Source organism: Dermacentor variabilis, chromosome 6, assembly GCF_050947875.1.
Source record: "Dermacentor variabilis isolate Ectoservices chromosome 6, ASM5094787v1, whole genome shotgun sequence".
Taxonomy (NCBI): Eukaryota; Metazoa; Arthropoda; class Arachnida; order Ixodida; family Ixodidae; genus Dermacentor; species Dermacentor variabilis.
In genome coordinates, this window is record NC_134573.1 from 173,996,563 (window position 1) to 174,014,057 (window position 17,495).

Here is a 17,495-nt window from a genome sequence, read left to right on the forward strand (position 1 = left end):
TAGTGAACTTAACCAAGTGTTATAGAGGTACCTGAACCTTACAGACCCTGAACCTTACAGTTTAATGTTAATGAACAGCTCTCAAAGTACAGTAGGTGGGGTAGCAAGATTGTACTACTGAGATATAAAATAAGTACTGTGCAGTCAGCACAGAAATGTGCTGCTTTAAGAGCAACCTACTCTTAACGATTTTGGAGAGTGTTGCACCATCGGGCATCTGATAATGACATTGTACAATGTGCAAAAAGAACTTTTGAATGGAAGGTTTGTAAAATAATACAAGACTCAGAGAACTTCTATAGCTGGCTGTAAAAGAACAGTGATGTATTGTGAAAGGTCTGATGGTTTTCTTCACAGTGCTGGATGAGCAAGATTGACAAATGCATCTGGCACTATGTTGGTTCTTTGATCTCAGACTAATTGTGTGACATGGTGTCATGAAGACAACAGTTGTAATGAGCTGTTGGCATGAGTTTTGACTAAAGGCAAGATTAATACTTGGGCACAGGAGTTTTTTTTCTGTGAGCTACAGTCAAAGCAGTAGATAGTAAAGAGGTGCAGCATTAAAATATATTCATTTTTCTCTAGAGTGTAACGATAAGGTATTTTGTGCTTTCCTTTACGTTTTCTTTGTTTTGTTTTCCTTTATGCACAATAAAGATTGCATTGTATTGCTTTGCACTGTAGTATCAGTTTGGTTTTTGGCCATGCAGCTTGTTTGTGCAGGCCAGTGCATGGGTTTTATTCCCATGACTTTTGTTTCCCTACTGTACTTTGAGCAATGCAGACTTCCATTCGCATGATAAAGGAACATGCCAACCTATAGAGTATGTTGTTTGGGCAAATTTGGCTGAGCAAAGAATTCCTACATTATCCATTAATATGTGATGTTCTCTTACATTGTTATGACAGAGAAAGGAGATCAGTGCAAAAATCTGCAATAGCTGTATGTGACTGCCTGCTTCTGCAATTTCTTCATCAATGCATTATGTGATACCAGACTTCACAGTGTTGTCAGGTGCAGAGCCTCCTTGACAAATTTTGTCATAGCGAAACAAGCTTAGGCGTGAAAGAGCAAATAAGAATAATTTTTTGTATAGATGCACAAGCTAATTTGACAAAAGCTGACATTTTCACTGCAATACGCGTGGCTTAAAAGCAGGGTGGCGCTGCACAGGCTGCAATCTCATTTGCAAAATGCACGTTCTGCAACTGTGTGTATGTACACTCAAAAGTCTACGTGGCTACAGCATTATGTACACATGCAGTTCTACGGTTGTGCTGCTAAGTATATTTGATTTCCTCATGTGTTAAATAACCAGCAGGACATCTCTCTCGACGGGAAACCGTCGTATCACATTTCTCAGCGGGTTATTTTGTGTACTAAGCCAGGTGTCTTAGTTTTTTTTGCCCTGTGGGAGGCAAAAAAAAGTGTTTAAGTTACAAACTGCCATTGTCCTACGAACCTCTACCAGAAATGACTGTACTCAGGAGCAGGCTTTGTCATCACAAACCACTCACGCACAAGTATGTAACAAAGGGTTCGAGAAAGAAAACTCAAGACAGCAGGTTGGCGCACAGAGTTTCGTCTTCGGATGCGGAACATGCTGTACAGACAAAACTAGCTCTCACAAACTATTCTTCAACTGGTTGTGATTGCGGGTGCAACGTCAGTGTGCACTGGCTCACGGTTGTTCTGCCTGACAAGTTCTGGGTAAATGCAATGTCTGTCATATAGCGATCAGGGTCCAGTGTTGAAATGGGGAGAACAAAACTGTAAGATTGCACTTGAGGTAGGGGACTTCTACAAGCCAAGCACATTATTTTTGTAGGAAAAGAACTGATTACGTGTGTATATGAAATCTAAATGCCCACGAAGCCCTTGTATTCATTGTGTTCATGTTTGAGTTATACCGTGACATGATCTGTTGGAGCAGTTGCGCTGTAGTACATAACATAATGAGTGACATTCCTTAACTATTTATGGCGGTGTACATTTCTGATTAACTTGATTGGAAACACTGCTGACCATAGTCTAGCTTTTTGGCATTCATTTGTCCAGTCATGTCATACTATTTCTTCTTCCCTCATTGCACTTTACTGTTTTGTTAAATCCTTAAAAAGAAAACAATATTGAAAGCAGAGTGACAGCAGATGTTATAGCATACTCAAGTTTGGAGACTTGCATACAAATCTGTGAATTGAAAATTTCGAATAAAGTGCAAGCAGCAGCTCCATGTGATGTTTCTGTGTACTGTACTGTTGTGAATACTAGACAATGACCTGTGTTTTCATTCTGATAACTGCAAAACAATTTTTTTTGTGCTTACTGCTGATTTGTTTTCATTGAAATTTTACAATATTGTGTTTTTAGGTCCATATTATTAACAAAACACTTGGCTTTTTGTTGCTTGCCTGGCTTGACCAGGCAAAAATTGTTGTTTTCAGTAATGTGCAAAGACACTTCTACACGCCCTAACAGCTGTACAGGAATGTGCTACATTTCCTGGATTGATTCAGCATTATTTGCTGCATGCTAGTGGAAGATGGCTTCGGCGCAGTGGTACGAAGCATAGATATCGAGCTTGTGTGTTAGATGACGGCACCATGTTCTTTTTAGTTTTGTCTTATGTATTCATTATATGCATGCATACCTCAAGATCCATAGCAGTGGGTGGCCTAGAGCTCTTCTGACATCATTCATGTCGGTGCTGAGTGCTTACGGAAAAACAAGCAGCATTACATTTAAGGTTGACTTGATCAAAGGTTTAGTAGTGAACTTGAACAACTTCGCCTAGTTACAGATGTTATGGTTTGATAGACAAGGAAAGAGGGCTATGTGTTCCAGATATAGAGAAAGAAATTCTCATTAGCTTGTTTATAGATTTGAAGCCAACCTTGTAATTTACAATTGTAGAGAATTGGATTTATGCTATGAAGTCCAAACTTGTGTTGCATGTAGGCGCTCTCATTGTGCTCATTTAGTTTAATGTTGAAGATTGCCGAGAGACTTGCTAGTTCACTTTTAGATTTTGTTTTGCTTGTGGCCTATTAGCTGAGTCACCTTGCCCACTCTTATCCTTAGTTTTGAGCATAGCAACAGGAAAGAGGAGCTGAGATAACTAACAGTGCCATGCAGTGCTGGTTTTGTTAGAAGGCTTGACAGTAAAAAATGTTATGGCTCTTGTTTGTGTATTGCTGCAAGTGCCAAGATAGTCTTATGAAGTGACATCTATGTGGTGGTTAACCGCACAACCATGAAGGGGTACCTGCAGCAGTGTTAATGTTGCGGCAATACATCATTAAACAAAATGCAATATCAGGCAAACAGCTTCTGCCAAGCCCATGTTTTGCTCCAGGCTATTGCATGAGAGGAACTCTATGTGTCTACATACTGCATGCAAATGTGCAACAGTCCGTTAGCATTCCGTCACTTTTTGCCTGTATGAGCTAATTTAGCGACTTGCAGGATCAGGTTTGTTCTCAGTCTGTTGTTCCTTTATTGTGCAGTTATGAAAAGAGTGGCTACTTCTACATCATATTCTACAGTTTGCATTTTATGGTTTGTAATTAGCTGACACTGAGTGACAGAACTCTGGAGGAATATCTCGGTGCAGGAGCATTGCAGAAAAATTTGACAAAATGAACATGTATTAGGGAATAACTGTCTTCGATTTTCCAATGTTAATGTATATGGTAAATGCAAAAATTTTTAGATGAATTCTAGCAGTTTTGTAAACTCTCCTGCTGTGATTTTCCATGCACAGTCTGTCTACCAATGAGAACAAAGCAACTGTGAAAGCCACATTTGCATAGTTTGCATAGTGGCTTAAATAAAGTTAGTCTTAACTTTATTAACCCTTTCAGGGTCAATGACGTGCAAAATGGTTGATGCCATATATTTACGGCGCCGTCTGTACGCTTAAAAAGCGTGCAGATTTCCTAATTTTTTCTTTCTTTGCATGTGCTGCCACTACGTGGGAATATGGGGAATTTTTTTCTCATGCTTCCCTCTTGGTTTTCGTTGCATGGTTTGTTTTAGAGCTAGTTTGCTTCGGCGCATCTATATACTACTGCTCGCGCATTGGCATGCGCGGGGGCAGGCGGCAGTTTGGGTTTTGTTTCGCAAGGGGGGTTTTGGGTTCTTGTGCTCGCAAAACTGATGGCCATCTCGTTACTTGTCACTCAAAGGGTGACCGCCTGTTTCTCACTCGTTTAATACTCACAAGGGTGTGCATGGGAAGGATGCCGCCGTGCATGCTTTTCCTTTCCTCTATCTGGGGGGGAGGGGGGAGACTCGTGATATCTAATTGCCTCTGGTTGGCGATAAGACGAAGATTAGTGGAAGTTTGTCACAAGTTTTGCTTTTTTAACGGGCACACAACCACAGTTTTCTTCAATGCGCTTACCTATGCAGTTCCATTACACTATAGACGTAAATATTAATGTAAGAGCAGGAACATTTGAGACTTGCGAAATATTCTCGTTTGCGCATATTCTAAGCCTTGAACTATAACAATGCATCAAATATTTAATTCTTATATGTTTATTTCCTTGTTTTATTGATGTTATTCAGGAATAAAGAGTACGTATATACCAATGTAAATATTTTTTCTCACTTTACGGTCACCCTAGAAAAATTATGGAAAGTTTTTTCAAAATAGGTCCCTCAGAAGGATTGGAATCTGCAATAAATAAAAAAAAAACAGACCCTGGAGCGAAAAAAATCGACCCTGAAAGGGTTAAATTAACTTTTAGTCATTAACTTCGAAGGCACATTATGTGATACGAAATGTAAAATAGAATGAATAAGCCATGTAAAATATTTTTGACTGGCCAATTGTCTCACTTGCTACTTTTTGTCTTGTGCAATTAATTTTCACGATTATCTGTTTTTGGGCTCGTAGTAGTATATGGATAAATAATACCCCTGTCAAGCGGGTAAGTTAAGTGCGCTTACAGAGAGTGTCACTCGGTTTAAGTGCACTTTCCCAAGTCTAAACGTGGTAAGTAGCGTGTACTCGTCGAAGAGTGCACTCCAATCGTAGTGTGTTCACAGAATGCACTTTGCTGGCCGAGTGTGTAGCCTTTCCGCCAGCGATTTCAATGGGACAAAATGTAATGCATAAAAAAGGACAGAGAACTTCATTTTAGTTGTTGGACAGCACTTAACAAAATAATGAGAACAGAATTCACTCGTATTCTGTTCTAGCAGGATCAAATGTGACCTCATCACATGCTGCCATTTTCTTCTGGATTGGCTAGGCATTGACTTGGCTTGGCTCACATTGACTTTCGACACTCTTATAATAAAAATAATTTAGTTTTTTGTTTAGAAAAATAGATTAAGTTTTCTTCTTTATAATACAATGTAAAACAATCACTTTTTGAAGTTTTTTCGAATGTGCATTTTCCAAAAATGTGCTCTTAGTCTGTCAGCACTTTTTTTTTTAACCGAGTGTGCGCTCTGTTTTTCTGTTGAGCACCGCATAACCTAAAGTGTCACTCAAGGTGCCGAAGTGCACTTTCCGTAAGTGTGCTTGGCCGCTTGACAGGGGTATAAATCTGAAAGTAGAGCTGCTGTATGCCGTGCCTTTTCACATCCGTTGTGTTGTTTGATGATATATGAGCAATGAGCTGATCTCAAAGCATGAGCAAGAATGATTACCTAAAGGAAGCTTGAAATAGGTGAAATGGCAAAACTGGTATGAGGAAAGTGCAGGTTGTTAGTGTGCTTACACCCATGAATGATAAATACTCATTCCACATCATTTCTTCTTTGGTCACTTTGCTTCAGTGGGACATTGACACTGTTAAATCAAGTTAAGTCAGCACTGTTGTATGTTTCCTGCCATTTTTCTAGCTCTGATCATATCTGCATTACAGGATTTCGCTAGCAGACCTCTGCTCAACACTCCTGTTAAGGTTAAGTAAGGACAAGGACAGGTGCTTCATATTATTATTTCATTTGAGTGTCGCTGTTCCCAAGTATCTTCTATGTTTTGCTATCAGTTGTGTTGCTGAAGATAAGCTAATTCGTAATTTTTGCTATGCTTGCATTCTAATTCTGATGTGCTCCATGATCCTGCTCCAAGTATTCTTGGTATGTAGGCATTGGTGGAAACAATCTCAGTTGAAATGACCAAGAAACAATGCACCCTGAATAGCAGAGGATCCACTCCATTTCACGCACTCTATCCTTTTGCGAGAAAGTTTTCATTCACCATAACGAACAAAACGAGAAACAAAGCTTGCACGGATGTGCACCTACTTGCAGATGCTCCGAGTGTGAGACTATACATGCTTACATACACATATATACACATGCGTAAAAACAAATGACAACACCAAGTGCTTGATGGGTGGTGTGTGCAACATAGCAGGTGCCTCTGAAGAGAACCAATGCGGATGGAAGCGGGATGCATTAGACACAATTGTAGAGCAACACTATGCTAGGTTATGGTCTCGACAGGAGTCGTGTAAGAAACACTTGAACTGTGCTTCCCCTGTCAGCTTCTTTGAGCAGCAGGAGCTGCGACAGTTACAACCGCGCCACTTGGATTGCTACCTCTAGTGGGGAACAGCCTCAGGAACGTTCTCAAGACACTTTGCGGTGGCCCACTGCTCACAGGCCTGACATTGTTGAGGACATGTTGTGCAGGTTGTGGAGTTCGTGCATTTAACGTCTGCTGGTGCAAATGGCCCAAGCCACACTTGTGCCTTTTGTATATGTACACGTGGTCTGAAGCCCCACACCGTGGTGGGGTGAGGGAGTCTTGTGCCTACTTCGGTGGTGGCGGTGCGCTACTGTTGGCTGGTATCCTCTGATTCCGGAACACAGTGTTTTGCAGTGTCCTCTTCCATCTGTCTACGGTGTCCCGGAGTTTTGTCAGCCAGGTGAGCTGAAAAGGCAATAAGGGACTTGTGAAGTGCACAGGCAGAAACAAAAGACAGCACTGCACATTCATTCTGAGAAAAAGCCCCAGACTACAGTGACTAGTGACTCTTTGATCCCCTTATGTACTCAATGACTGCAAACAGCAGTATGAGCCCGTGACCTCTGGACATGTTTCGAAAGTCCTGCACGAATATCCCGTATAAGCCACACTACATGTTTTTCATGGCACTGAGCAGGAGAATGCATAGTCAAAGAAAGGTATTGGTAAAGCACGCTACCATAGACAAATTTAGCCAACATAATTTTTATACATTAGTTATTATAGGTAACTTGCAATAAAGTTTGACCTCAGCAGCCAAGAAATATGGAAATGTTTAACCCATTAGTGCCCAGCACCATTTTCATGTGTAAATAATTAAAGAAAATACACAGTGTTCGTTGGTTCGCAACTTTGCTAAGAAGGGTCCCGCGAAGACGACCGCATGGTAGTTTTTTGTCAGCTGCATGATGTGTTTGATCTATTCATCACCAAACTTGGAAAAGTGCTGAGCATAGCAGGTGCTGCTGTACATGCAGCTTCTTTATTTTTTGTCAAGCATGGCATATGCTTCTCGAAGCTGAAGTTTTTGGGCAAGCTTTAGAAGAGAAGGCTGTAAATGATGAATGCATGACATTCCATATACAATACATATACCGTCGCAAGAAAATAAATGCAGGTTTACTTTGTAAAGTGCGCTGGGCCTATGTGTATGCTTGATCTCGAAGCACACATGATGTTTTTTTTTACCTGTATTTCGTAAAAATATTTTTTGCTGGCTACAAGAACTTCAGAGACTGTTGCAGGAAAGAAATGTATTTAGTATTACATCAACATTGCTATTACGGTATTCCTCCTGGTTCTTGCTGCCGACAAAGATGACGATGCTGTATTCTCAATAAACAAAATTGCAAGCAGTATTAGAGTACATTTAGATAAATAGAAACCATTTAGATATCATATGAAGAATATTTAGAAAGAAAGATCATTCATGCATCCTTTATTACTAATTGGAAAATAAGTCGGAGGGAACAGAAAACAACAAAGACTGTATATTTCTATGCCAATTGAAATGAGTTATGTTATAAAAGTAGGGCAATCTAAATTGGCGAAGCAGATGTAGACACCACCTCTTGAAATGACAGAAAATTCTAACAAAAATGATGCCTAGCAATCATACAACAGGATTGCAATACAAGAACCGACTGTCACTGGAGATGTCACCAGTCTCTTGAATGTTTCAATAACCACTGAACCAAATGCTGAATGGTTTAGTTTTGAATGCCTTTATTCATTGCCAATTATTGTGTCTAAATCTGCATTAATAATATATTTGTGTTGCGCGCGCCTCTGAAAGCAACAGCAAAGCCCTTCCTTGTTACTTGATAAAGTCATGTTACACACTTGATAAGTAAAACACTGCCATAACAAACAATATTTCCCACTAAAATGCTAATTTCGCTACCAGAAGGTTGTGTGGGCTAGCGCGAAATTTCGTTTGGCTCTTCGCTGCAAGCCTTTTTTTTTAGAAGCTCCAAGATATGGCATATACATTTCGTGACCTACATCAGGTTTTACTCCCATAAAGGCCCAGTGCACTTCAAAAAGTACACTAGTGTAGCCTTTCAGTGAATAAAGCGCCACTTACAAAACTTTCATAATGTATGGAAAGTGTGACAAGATCGTCTGACATGAAAAATCAACAAAATGTAGCTGGTAGATTTTTCTTGGGCCTTAATGGGGGGCTAAAATGAATTGGTAAACAACATGTTAAGCTTGGTGCTAACCTACTTTTGTTATTGTGTTATTTTGTTAGGGGCCCCCACAATGTAATGGCTTGGAAAATGCAACACTATCTCTGTTCAAACTCCTCTGTATAGCAACAAATAGCTGTGTGTAACTACATATATTCTTGAGCTAGATCAAGTGCGTGGGTTACTAAATGAGCTGGTCAAGTGCATAGGAAAAGGCAGCTGGCTGCATGTGTATCAGTGCACCTTTTGTCATATGTGCTTTCATATGTGGCTTCATGCTTATTAATGTGCCATCACATTTTTTACCTGCCTCACTTTTACAAAGTTAAATGTATATAATGTATGACGAGTGTAAGTGAATGAATAGTTTCTAATACAGGAAGTCCGTGTTTGTTTCATGTTTTTGTGTCAGTGTCCTTGTGTATGTCACCTAGCAGCCCAACCGTACACCATACTATCTGTTATTGCATGCAATGTCTAAGTTAAAGCAATGCAAGGTTATATCGAGTATGTTTTATGACGGCAAGGAAAAGTGAAGCACTAAAGAAATAAAGATTGTTGTGTTTCATTGTGTGATTTGGGAAAAGTCGTTTGACAGTGAAAGTTCTTGGGAAAAGATTTTGCTAGAAACGGTTCATAATGGTACATCCTTCTTTTTTTTGTTTGCTTACCTTTGTGCTTTCATTTGAGGCTTGCAGTGTGTGCACTGTGATGATCTGTTGAAACCGATTTAAGCAGACGAATACAAAGACGTTCTTGAGGTTGTGTGCTGAAAATACATGGAGAAGTAAATAAATTTAGAAAGACTCGAGCAGCATAGTAACATGGGGCAAAGGCAGGTAGAATTTCCTTAATGTGCACGTAGGTGTTCAACATCGATGAACACAACAGGATAAATCGATCACAACGCATGCTGTATGTTTCAGCCTCTGTAATATAACTGCTATCATTTGTTTCATCAATACTAGGTCTGAATGCTGTCTGTTGGCATATGCTGAATTATTAACGAGGTACTCCTTGGCTTGTAGCTGTTACTTCATCACAGCGAGTAGTGTCATCTGTAACCAGCTTACAAGTGTACGGCCTAGTGCAGAGGAGGCTGAGATTTTGTAAAATGTGAGCCAGTCATATAATACACAAGGAAGAGATTATTCACAGCAATCTAAGTTTTTGAAAGTTTAGCTTGTGATTACGGTAGACTCCTGTTAACTTGATCCCACCAGGACATGAAAATATGATCTAGTTGAATTCGAGTTTGAATTAAACGAGATTAAAAGGTATGCCTTTTTGACAGTAAACTTATTAGGAAAGTTGAATTAACTGGCATAAAATAAATAAAAGTCAACTGCTCAAGAAGTCAGCACTATACTGCTACATCATCATGTGGAGCAACCTAACAAAACCATTGGCCATTTGGACAATAAAAAAACAGTTGTTACTACTAACCGGCACCCTCCTGTGCACTGACATCATGGATGCAGATGCGGTCCAGGGACAGAGGCTGCTTGTAGACTATGTACTTGACGCCATCCTGTATTGCATTGTTCTTTTTATCTTGGCTGGGCTTTGTGTCCAGGTTTAGTGATGATTTCTATAATACCACACAGTACATTGTTATCTCCACTCCCCCTATGCTATCTTTGCTTCTATATCACATGTAAAGGTGATACCTCACAATTACAGCATGCTAGTCAAAATTGAGTAGGCATCTGGACAACTTAAGAAAGGATATTTTAGCCATGAAATTACAAATTAAATAAGCAAACCTTAACTGGCATTGTTTAATTACATTCCAAGGACTCAGACATTCATACACAGCTACATGCAGATAATCCTGAAGGCCAGAATGTACAAATCTTTTTTATGCTGCTTAATTGACCTGCCTTAAAAGTACACATCAACAATATAAAATGGGGGAAGGCCGAAAGCATGTCTCTCAATGTTGGGGCTCACTCCAATACTTTATTTGTCGGAGCAGGTTGTAAAAACATTTAAAACGTGCTCAAAATAAAGTTTTCGATACTTTAGCTATCTTGTCAATCGTTCCTTTTCTGCGAGCACCATGACCACACGTTAAATTAGTTTTATTTACCTTTTTGCTCAGTCCTTTCTTCTTTCTCGTGATTAGAATCATGTCATCAAAAAGGACTACGTAAACTTCAAAGCCGCTTTTGGAGGTATCTGAAAAAGAAGAAAAACTAGAACTTCATGTACTTCTCTTGTGTAATTTGCCCGGTGGCATATTTTTAGGCTGCACGGGCTTACCGAGCATCTGTAGTGGCCCCTCGAGGATTATTTGCCGTCGTGGACTGACGATTAGCCTTTCACATGGTTGCTTTGAAAGTGGTACTTTCAGGAACTGAAATTAAGAGAGTTTAAGACAGCGTTGATTGACTTGTAAGACAGAATTATGCAATTGGTTTTCAGAGATAAGCTTTAAGCTGAGTTTCTATGCTTATTAAGTTGGTGAATTAAGCTTGCCTTGGGAGACGGCCCTTGTGAAACGAAGACGAACAGAAGTTTGCATGAAAAGCACTGCTAATTTCGCATGCAGGCTTCCACACACTGAACTGTATGGGTTCTTCCACACCCCGTTAATGTTGCAGCACTAGTACAGCAACCTCATTTTTATATAAGTACATGCAGAGGAATAGATATTTGCATAACACATTGTGTCAGCCATTTAATTCTCGTAAAGCAGAAGAAATGTATGTTACATCAAGCTGAATATATGACGCTTAGCGAGCAACCGCAAATGTCTTGTGTGCGTCCCAAAATAGCCTCATCGCAATACAGTTGTGTTATGCGGTGAAGCATACAGTTTACTGCGGTGAAGGTAAGTGAGGATTTGCACAAGCAGTAAGTGTAAATGTGTTATGGGGTGTACTTTGGCAGCGCCTTCGGCACACCAAACCCAGACTGGTCTGTTAGCTGAGGCCACCGAGGCCGTGGGTGTTCGTACAGAAGTTCGGCTGACCGCGACTGATCAGTAGGTTGGAGCCGCCGAGGCCGTAACGTGCCTGGGTTGTTGGCACACAAGATCGGCTGTTCGCTATCGCGCGCGACGGCCTCAATTATACCTTGGACTGCCCTGGTTTCGCTTTGATCCGCCCTCTGCCTCTTGAGGGCCCCGAGACCCTCAGCCGCCTGCTTTTTTGTAATCTCAAGTGCTCTCCGGAGAGCTCCATTTGTCTGTATTATTTTTTATTTTCGCATGCTAACGATCCCGCCGCAATACATGTCACCGCGACACACAGTGTGCTTCACCGCATAACAGTTATGTATTGTGGTGCAGCTGGTTAAAGGAAACATTATGGAACGCATATAAAACCATTGCCACGGACAACTATGCACATCCGCACTTGTTGCTGAGTGCTAGGCCATGAGTTCGGCTCTCTGCTGCGGCTGTGGTGTTTCGGAGGGATAATGGCATGATGTGAATGCGCGCCCGCATCGAAATTCGGTTGCACTGCTAATATCTATGCAATGATCGAGGTTCACATGTCGTCTCGCAAGACGCTTCATTATAGACTGTTGAAAGTTGGCGTTTCTTACGCTCCAACTCATGGATGCGTTATCAGACTGCTCTGGAAACTAGCCTTATCTTTAAAAAGTTACGTTCGAGAGCATCGATACCATAATATAAGACTGCTGCGAAAGTTGGCTTTTTCTGCTTCGTAATTAAGTTTGGTTTTTCTAGAGAATTACGCTGCACAAATTAATAAATCGAATCGTCGGACTGCTACGGAAATTGGCTTTTTATAAAAGCAATGCTTACGGGAGAGAGATGGGGAAGGAATAATATGGCGGTTGAGGAACGCGGGAATGGATGATAAGAGGCCTACAAGCTTTGTAGTGCAAAGTGTCCGTTCTCTATTTCGTTAGGTGAGCCACGCAAGTGCCTTCTACCTTCTTTGACTTGTCTTCACCGATTAGGGCGTGTGGAAGGGATGCGCTATAGCCGATTCAGCGGAAAATCACGGGTTGTCCTTCTCGCAAAATTTTTCAAAGAGTATCTCATTAGCTAAACAAACTGGCAACGCAAACTCTCCTGCTGTACCTTTTTTTCAGATCTCATAATTCGCACATAGAAGATTCAGGAAATGTATAGTTTGCTCAGGATTTTATTTCTTCTATTTGAGTTTGATTGAGTATTGCAATACGTAACTAAAAGTGCAATGTTAACCTACTGGCACTGGTGGAAATGAAGGGTGTTCAATGTTAAATCATTAGCTATTGTCTCCTCGCCAAAGACCGCACCATTTCAACTGTTGTTCGGGGCAGCGCCAACATGTTTACACTTGTGGCTACCATCATATCTCGTCCGAGAATTGATTGATGAATTCTTTTGCTCCAAACCAGCACTTGGGCTGTGATACCTGGGCTATCGCCTTTCGTCTCCATTGGAGTGTGGCTGTGGCGGCTGATAATAAAATCTGTGACCTCGTGCTCATCTTCTAAACACTGCACTTTCTACGCTACAACATTATCGAGAGTTGTTGGTGACACGTACTAATTCACTCACACAGAATTTTTATTGATTCACCTGCTCATCATTCTGTCACACGCTCACTCAGCAGTCCAATTTGCTATGAAACTTGATACCACAATAATATCTAAACCCTCGCTCGCACATTCGCTCTCTCTCTCACTCTAGCAAATTTTCTTGCTGAGTTCATTGAACAGACGTGACGGAAATAGAGCAAAAATTCGGAAGAAAAACGAAAGCAGCTTTAAACGGGCACTAAAGAGAAGCACTAAATCATTTTTAGACAGATAAAGCATTATTTAAAGATTTTATTTTCGTTATTTTCGTGATAATAGGTTCATCATTAAAAGAAAAGATGGTCGAATTTCAACTTCTTTAAATGTCGCGCCAAAGCAACAGCACTCGTACGTCACTGTGACGTAACGGATATCCAAGTATCATTTTTTTTTTGGTATTTGGGCCTCGATGCGGCTCAGTAAAAGTTCGCGAAAGTTGCCAAGTTCAGTCCTTATCTCCATTACAATACAATGTATTCTATTTTTTACTGATAAACAATTCATTAGGCCATGGAAGACACCGTCAACATCTGAGTTGATGCGGGCACTTTAAAGGGACACTAAAGTGAAAAATGATTTCTTCTGCATCAGTAAATTACCGTTCTACAACACCAAAAAGACCACGCTTACAACGATAAGACGTTTGGTAAGCCAGAAAATGCGCAAGAACGAAATACAGGTGGCGACGCCTACTTTCATAAGTTCCCGCACCTGGGGGCTGTGACGTTGGATTTTGATGGCATCTTCTAGGGCCTTCTAATTATATAAAGCGGTACAGATTGACTACATTGTGTTCTAAAGTAACCAAATATTAAACATGGCAAGTTTCGGGAACCTTTATTCAGCCAACGCGGCCCAAATGCGAAAACATATTTTGGAATCCCTGCCGTCACGCTGACGTACCAGCGCTGGAGTTTCGGCGCGAAATTCAAATACTGATAGTTGGACCTTCATTTTCTCATCTAGTAATCAAACTATTTTTTTGAAATGACTGCCTGCAGGGTTCTCAAACAATGCTTCATTAGTCTAAACTGATTTATTGTTTCGCTTTAGTGTCCCTTTAAGGCGGCGTCGCCACCCGTATTTCGTTTTCGTGGCTTTTTTGGTATCGCGGAATGACAATTTACTAATGCAGGTGAAATAATTTTTCTCGTTAGTGTTCCTTCAATGTTCTGTCGCCTCCTGTCCTGTCCTCTGTACTGTCATCTAATTGTTATTTTTTCTGCCAAATTTTTTACGATACTTCCATCATAACACTCACTTGCCATGCACGCATGCACGCACGCGTCCGCTTACGCTTAGTACCTCGGGAATGTAGAGTTTTGAGTCTAGTTCGGTCACCGGTGGCCACACTATGTTTCTCTGGATCTCCAGCAGCCGCTCAAAGTTCTTGAGCCACTTCATTTTGTCGTCGAGCTCCCCTGAAAATAAAGAAAAGGAGAAATGAGAATTCCAGGCTTACTCTTGTTGGCGTCTGATTTCGGTATGGTCAAATGTGTAAAAAAATATTTAAAAAAAATTAAAGAACATTCTGCAACACCAGAGACTGCAGGGCGGAGAAAGCCGCGGAGGTCAGCACAATAGTACCGTGAAAGTGTATTTATTATAGAACTGCTTTTTGACTGATACTGTACGAGTGTGGGAGAGCTTGATTAATGGCTTTCCCTTCACGTTATATTGTGTGTGGCATCCGAACTACGCCGCCAGTACAGCTGTTCCAATAATCGTAGTAGCAGGTAGTCTTAAAATTGTGATTCTTATACGTGTATAGATTGGCTGGAGCGCGGACGAAAAGAAATTAATAGCATGAACATTCAAGAGTCATTCAGCTTAAATATTCCTAGAATGCTCGCTAATTTACTTCTATACGGGCAGATCGTCCAAAAATTATCTTGTACAAGTGCTACATCCCATCTGTGCTACGCACATGTGCAGCTTATGGGGAAATGGGTGTAGAGGCATTGAAGGTATGAGTATACGAAGTCGGGCTAGGCTGGCGCAGTTTTGTAGCTCTGCAGTCGTAACAGACGTCACGTTTTTTTTATTTGCAGATTTTATTTGCAGACACACACACACAAAAAAATCTATAAAAGTAGAGCCAGGTTGGTATCTGTGTTCGAATGCACTGCAATTCTTTAATATTAATGAACCATTCTAGCGAGTGTTACACTTGCTATCCCACCAACCGTTGAAGGGAGGTGTGGCTTCATGCACCCGAGCATTGTATCGTCACGTTTGACTTTTTTTTTTTCGTTTGTTTGACATGGTTTTGTGCCTTACACTATATCATCTCTCATGGCCAAGGTGACAAACTGAACCAGTTAAGAAATGCAGAACAATCATGGCATCGCAGTTTTTATCATGCAATACGTGAGGTCCCACCCTGCTGTCCTATATTTAATGCTACATAAAAGTGAAAAAAAGGTATGTGTAAGAAGAGGTGTGGGAAGCCGGTCATGCGGTCGAGGTAGAGAGGGGATGGGAAAGCTTAGAAGTGTGTATATATATATATAGTGCGAACTAATTGTGGTCGGCTCCGGACCAACCGTCAGTTGCACTTCGCTCCTCGAAGAGTCAGGACGTGTGGCAAATGAGCTCCTGGGCAACCCTTTGTAATGAGGTGAATGCGGGTTAAATCGCGGACCTGGGTCCCCAGAGAGGTGCGACGTCATGCTAAAGCCATTTCTCTTTCGTTTGCCGCTAAATCGCCGCTGCATTTTTTTTTCCGCAATTGCCAGTATAACTGTGTTGTCCGCTCCCGAAACCAACGTTACTAGTCTAGTAACCTAGACCTATAGTCTGGTAACGTAGGCCAAAACAGAAGGTTTGGGTCGGTGTTTTCAATGACTTCTTCGTAGAAGAGTATAACTGCGCTGCCACAGGTCTTCAAAAGTTGAGATAGACTCTTGAGAACGCTGTCTAATCGCTATCCTTGGTTGTGTACGCACATCTCATTTTTCAGGCTTCTCTCTTATTCTATCACCTTCTCCCCTCCCCCCGTACCGACCCGGAACTACCTCTGATTAACTTCCCTGCCTTTGCATGACCTTTTTCCTCCTCCCTTTCTATCGCGGTTGGTAGTTTTCTTTAGTGTTCCTTTCACTAGAACGTCAATGTCACAGGCGAAAATGGCGTCGCAAGCAAAACTGATTGCTAGGCTCACGGAGCGAGTTCTCCTCAGTCTCGAGGATGGCTGTGATGCAGTCCCGCTCCTCCATGTCCTCGGTTCGCATCTCGATGTCCTTGAGGATGAGAGGGACGCGCATGATGTGCTGTACCGGCGACACCAGCAGGTCGGTCAGCTGGAGCTTCTTGCAGCGTGGGTCCCGGGCGCACCACTGCGATCGCGACGCGTACACTTAAGTGGGTTCATTTAGTATACACGCGGATTACGGCGGCATGTCGAAGTGCCACATTCCAACCGATGTGCTATCTAGAACAGTGCATTTAAAACAAAGCATTGCGAGTGCTGTTGACCATGGCTAGAGCAGTGCAGCTTCCGCGAGAAATGGTAATACGGTGTATGCAAGAGTGATCGGTGCTGTCGCGCAGTCGCGCATGCGCAGAAGCCTCGGAGGCGGCGTCGCGCACGTGCAATGACTCCGATGCCGTACCGATTGTTATTGGTTCATACTTTCTGTAAAGGAAGTCATTTAGGGGCTGGACTTTCAGTATTTCATGACAAGCAGATGATAGCCCTTTAAATCTTTCGTGTGCCTTCGCACCGTAATTATTTTTATTCAATTCACGCGAGACGGTGAATGAAAACTCGTCATCAACGTTAAAGCACTAGTACCGTAGGTCATGCGCCTTACGGCCTGTATACTTTTAGCAAAGGCTGTAAGCTGCACGCACGTGAAAGATAGAAAATGAAAATACCTCAGTTGGCATGCTTAGCGAAAGCGAGCAGCGACTTGGAGCTCTGCTTCTTTGGCCGTTACAAGAGGCTTTTATTTAAAGCGAATGAAGTCTATGTAACCTTTCTTGAGGTTCATTCCGTTAGGTGCTCGACACATTGAAATCCAGGTCCCATTTCAACATATTCTCAAAAACTCCAACTGAGCAAGTCTATTTATGTCCGGAAAGCTTGCAGCGCAAAACATTCTACATACAGGGTGTCCCGACTATCATGCACCAAGATTTAAAAATACGCAAATGCCATGTAACTGGACAGAACCAAGGTGACGTTGTTTCCCGTCGCTTGGAGATACTGAGATTATTTTTTTTTGCATTCCGTGTAGTTCCATAATTCGTCTTAATT

The 17,495-nt window shown here is 41.5% G+C and overlaps 1 protein-coding gene across 2 annotated transcripts in view; it reads right to left on the reverse strand.

Moving 5' to 3' along the window:
• Window positions 1-264: 264 nt before the first annotated feature.
• Window positions 265-17,495, reverse strand: part of LOC142585830 (uncharacterized) — a 339,390-nt gene continuing 322,159 nt past the window's right edge. For both annotated transcript variants that reach the window (XM_075696858.1, XM_075696857.1), the window contains exons 17-24: window positions 16,398-16,572; window positions 14,540-14,655; window positions 10,955-11,048; window positions 10,782-10,870; window positions 10,136-10,280; window positions 9,361-9,458; window positions 6,787-6,902; window positions 265-4,685 (exon numbers count right to left, since the gene is read on the reverse strand). In XM_075696858.1, the coding sequence (XP_075552973.1) occupies window positions 4,670-4,685; window positions 6,787-6,902; window positions 9,361-9,458; window positions 10,136-10,280; window positions 10,782-10,870; window positions 10,955-11,048; window positions 14,540-14,655; window positions 16,398-16,572 (849 nt within the window). In that variant the 3' untranslated portion in view covers window positions 265-4,669. The remainder of the gene's footprint in view (window positions 4,686-6,786; window positions 6,903-9,360; window positions 9,459-10,135; window positions 10,281-10,781; window positions 10,871-10,954; window positions 11,049-14,539; window positions 14,656-16,397; window positions 16,573-17,495) is intronic.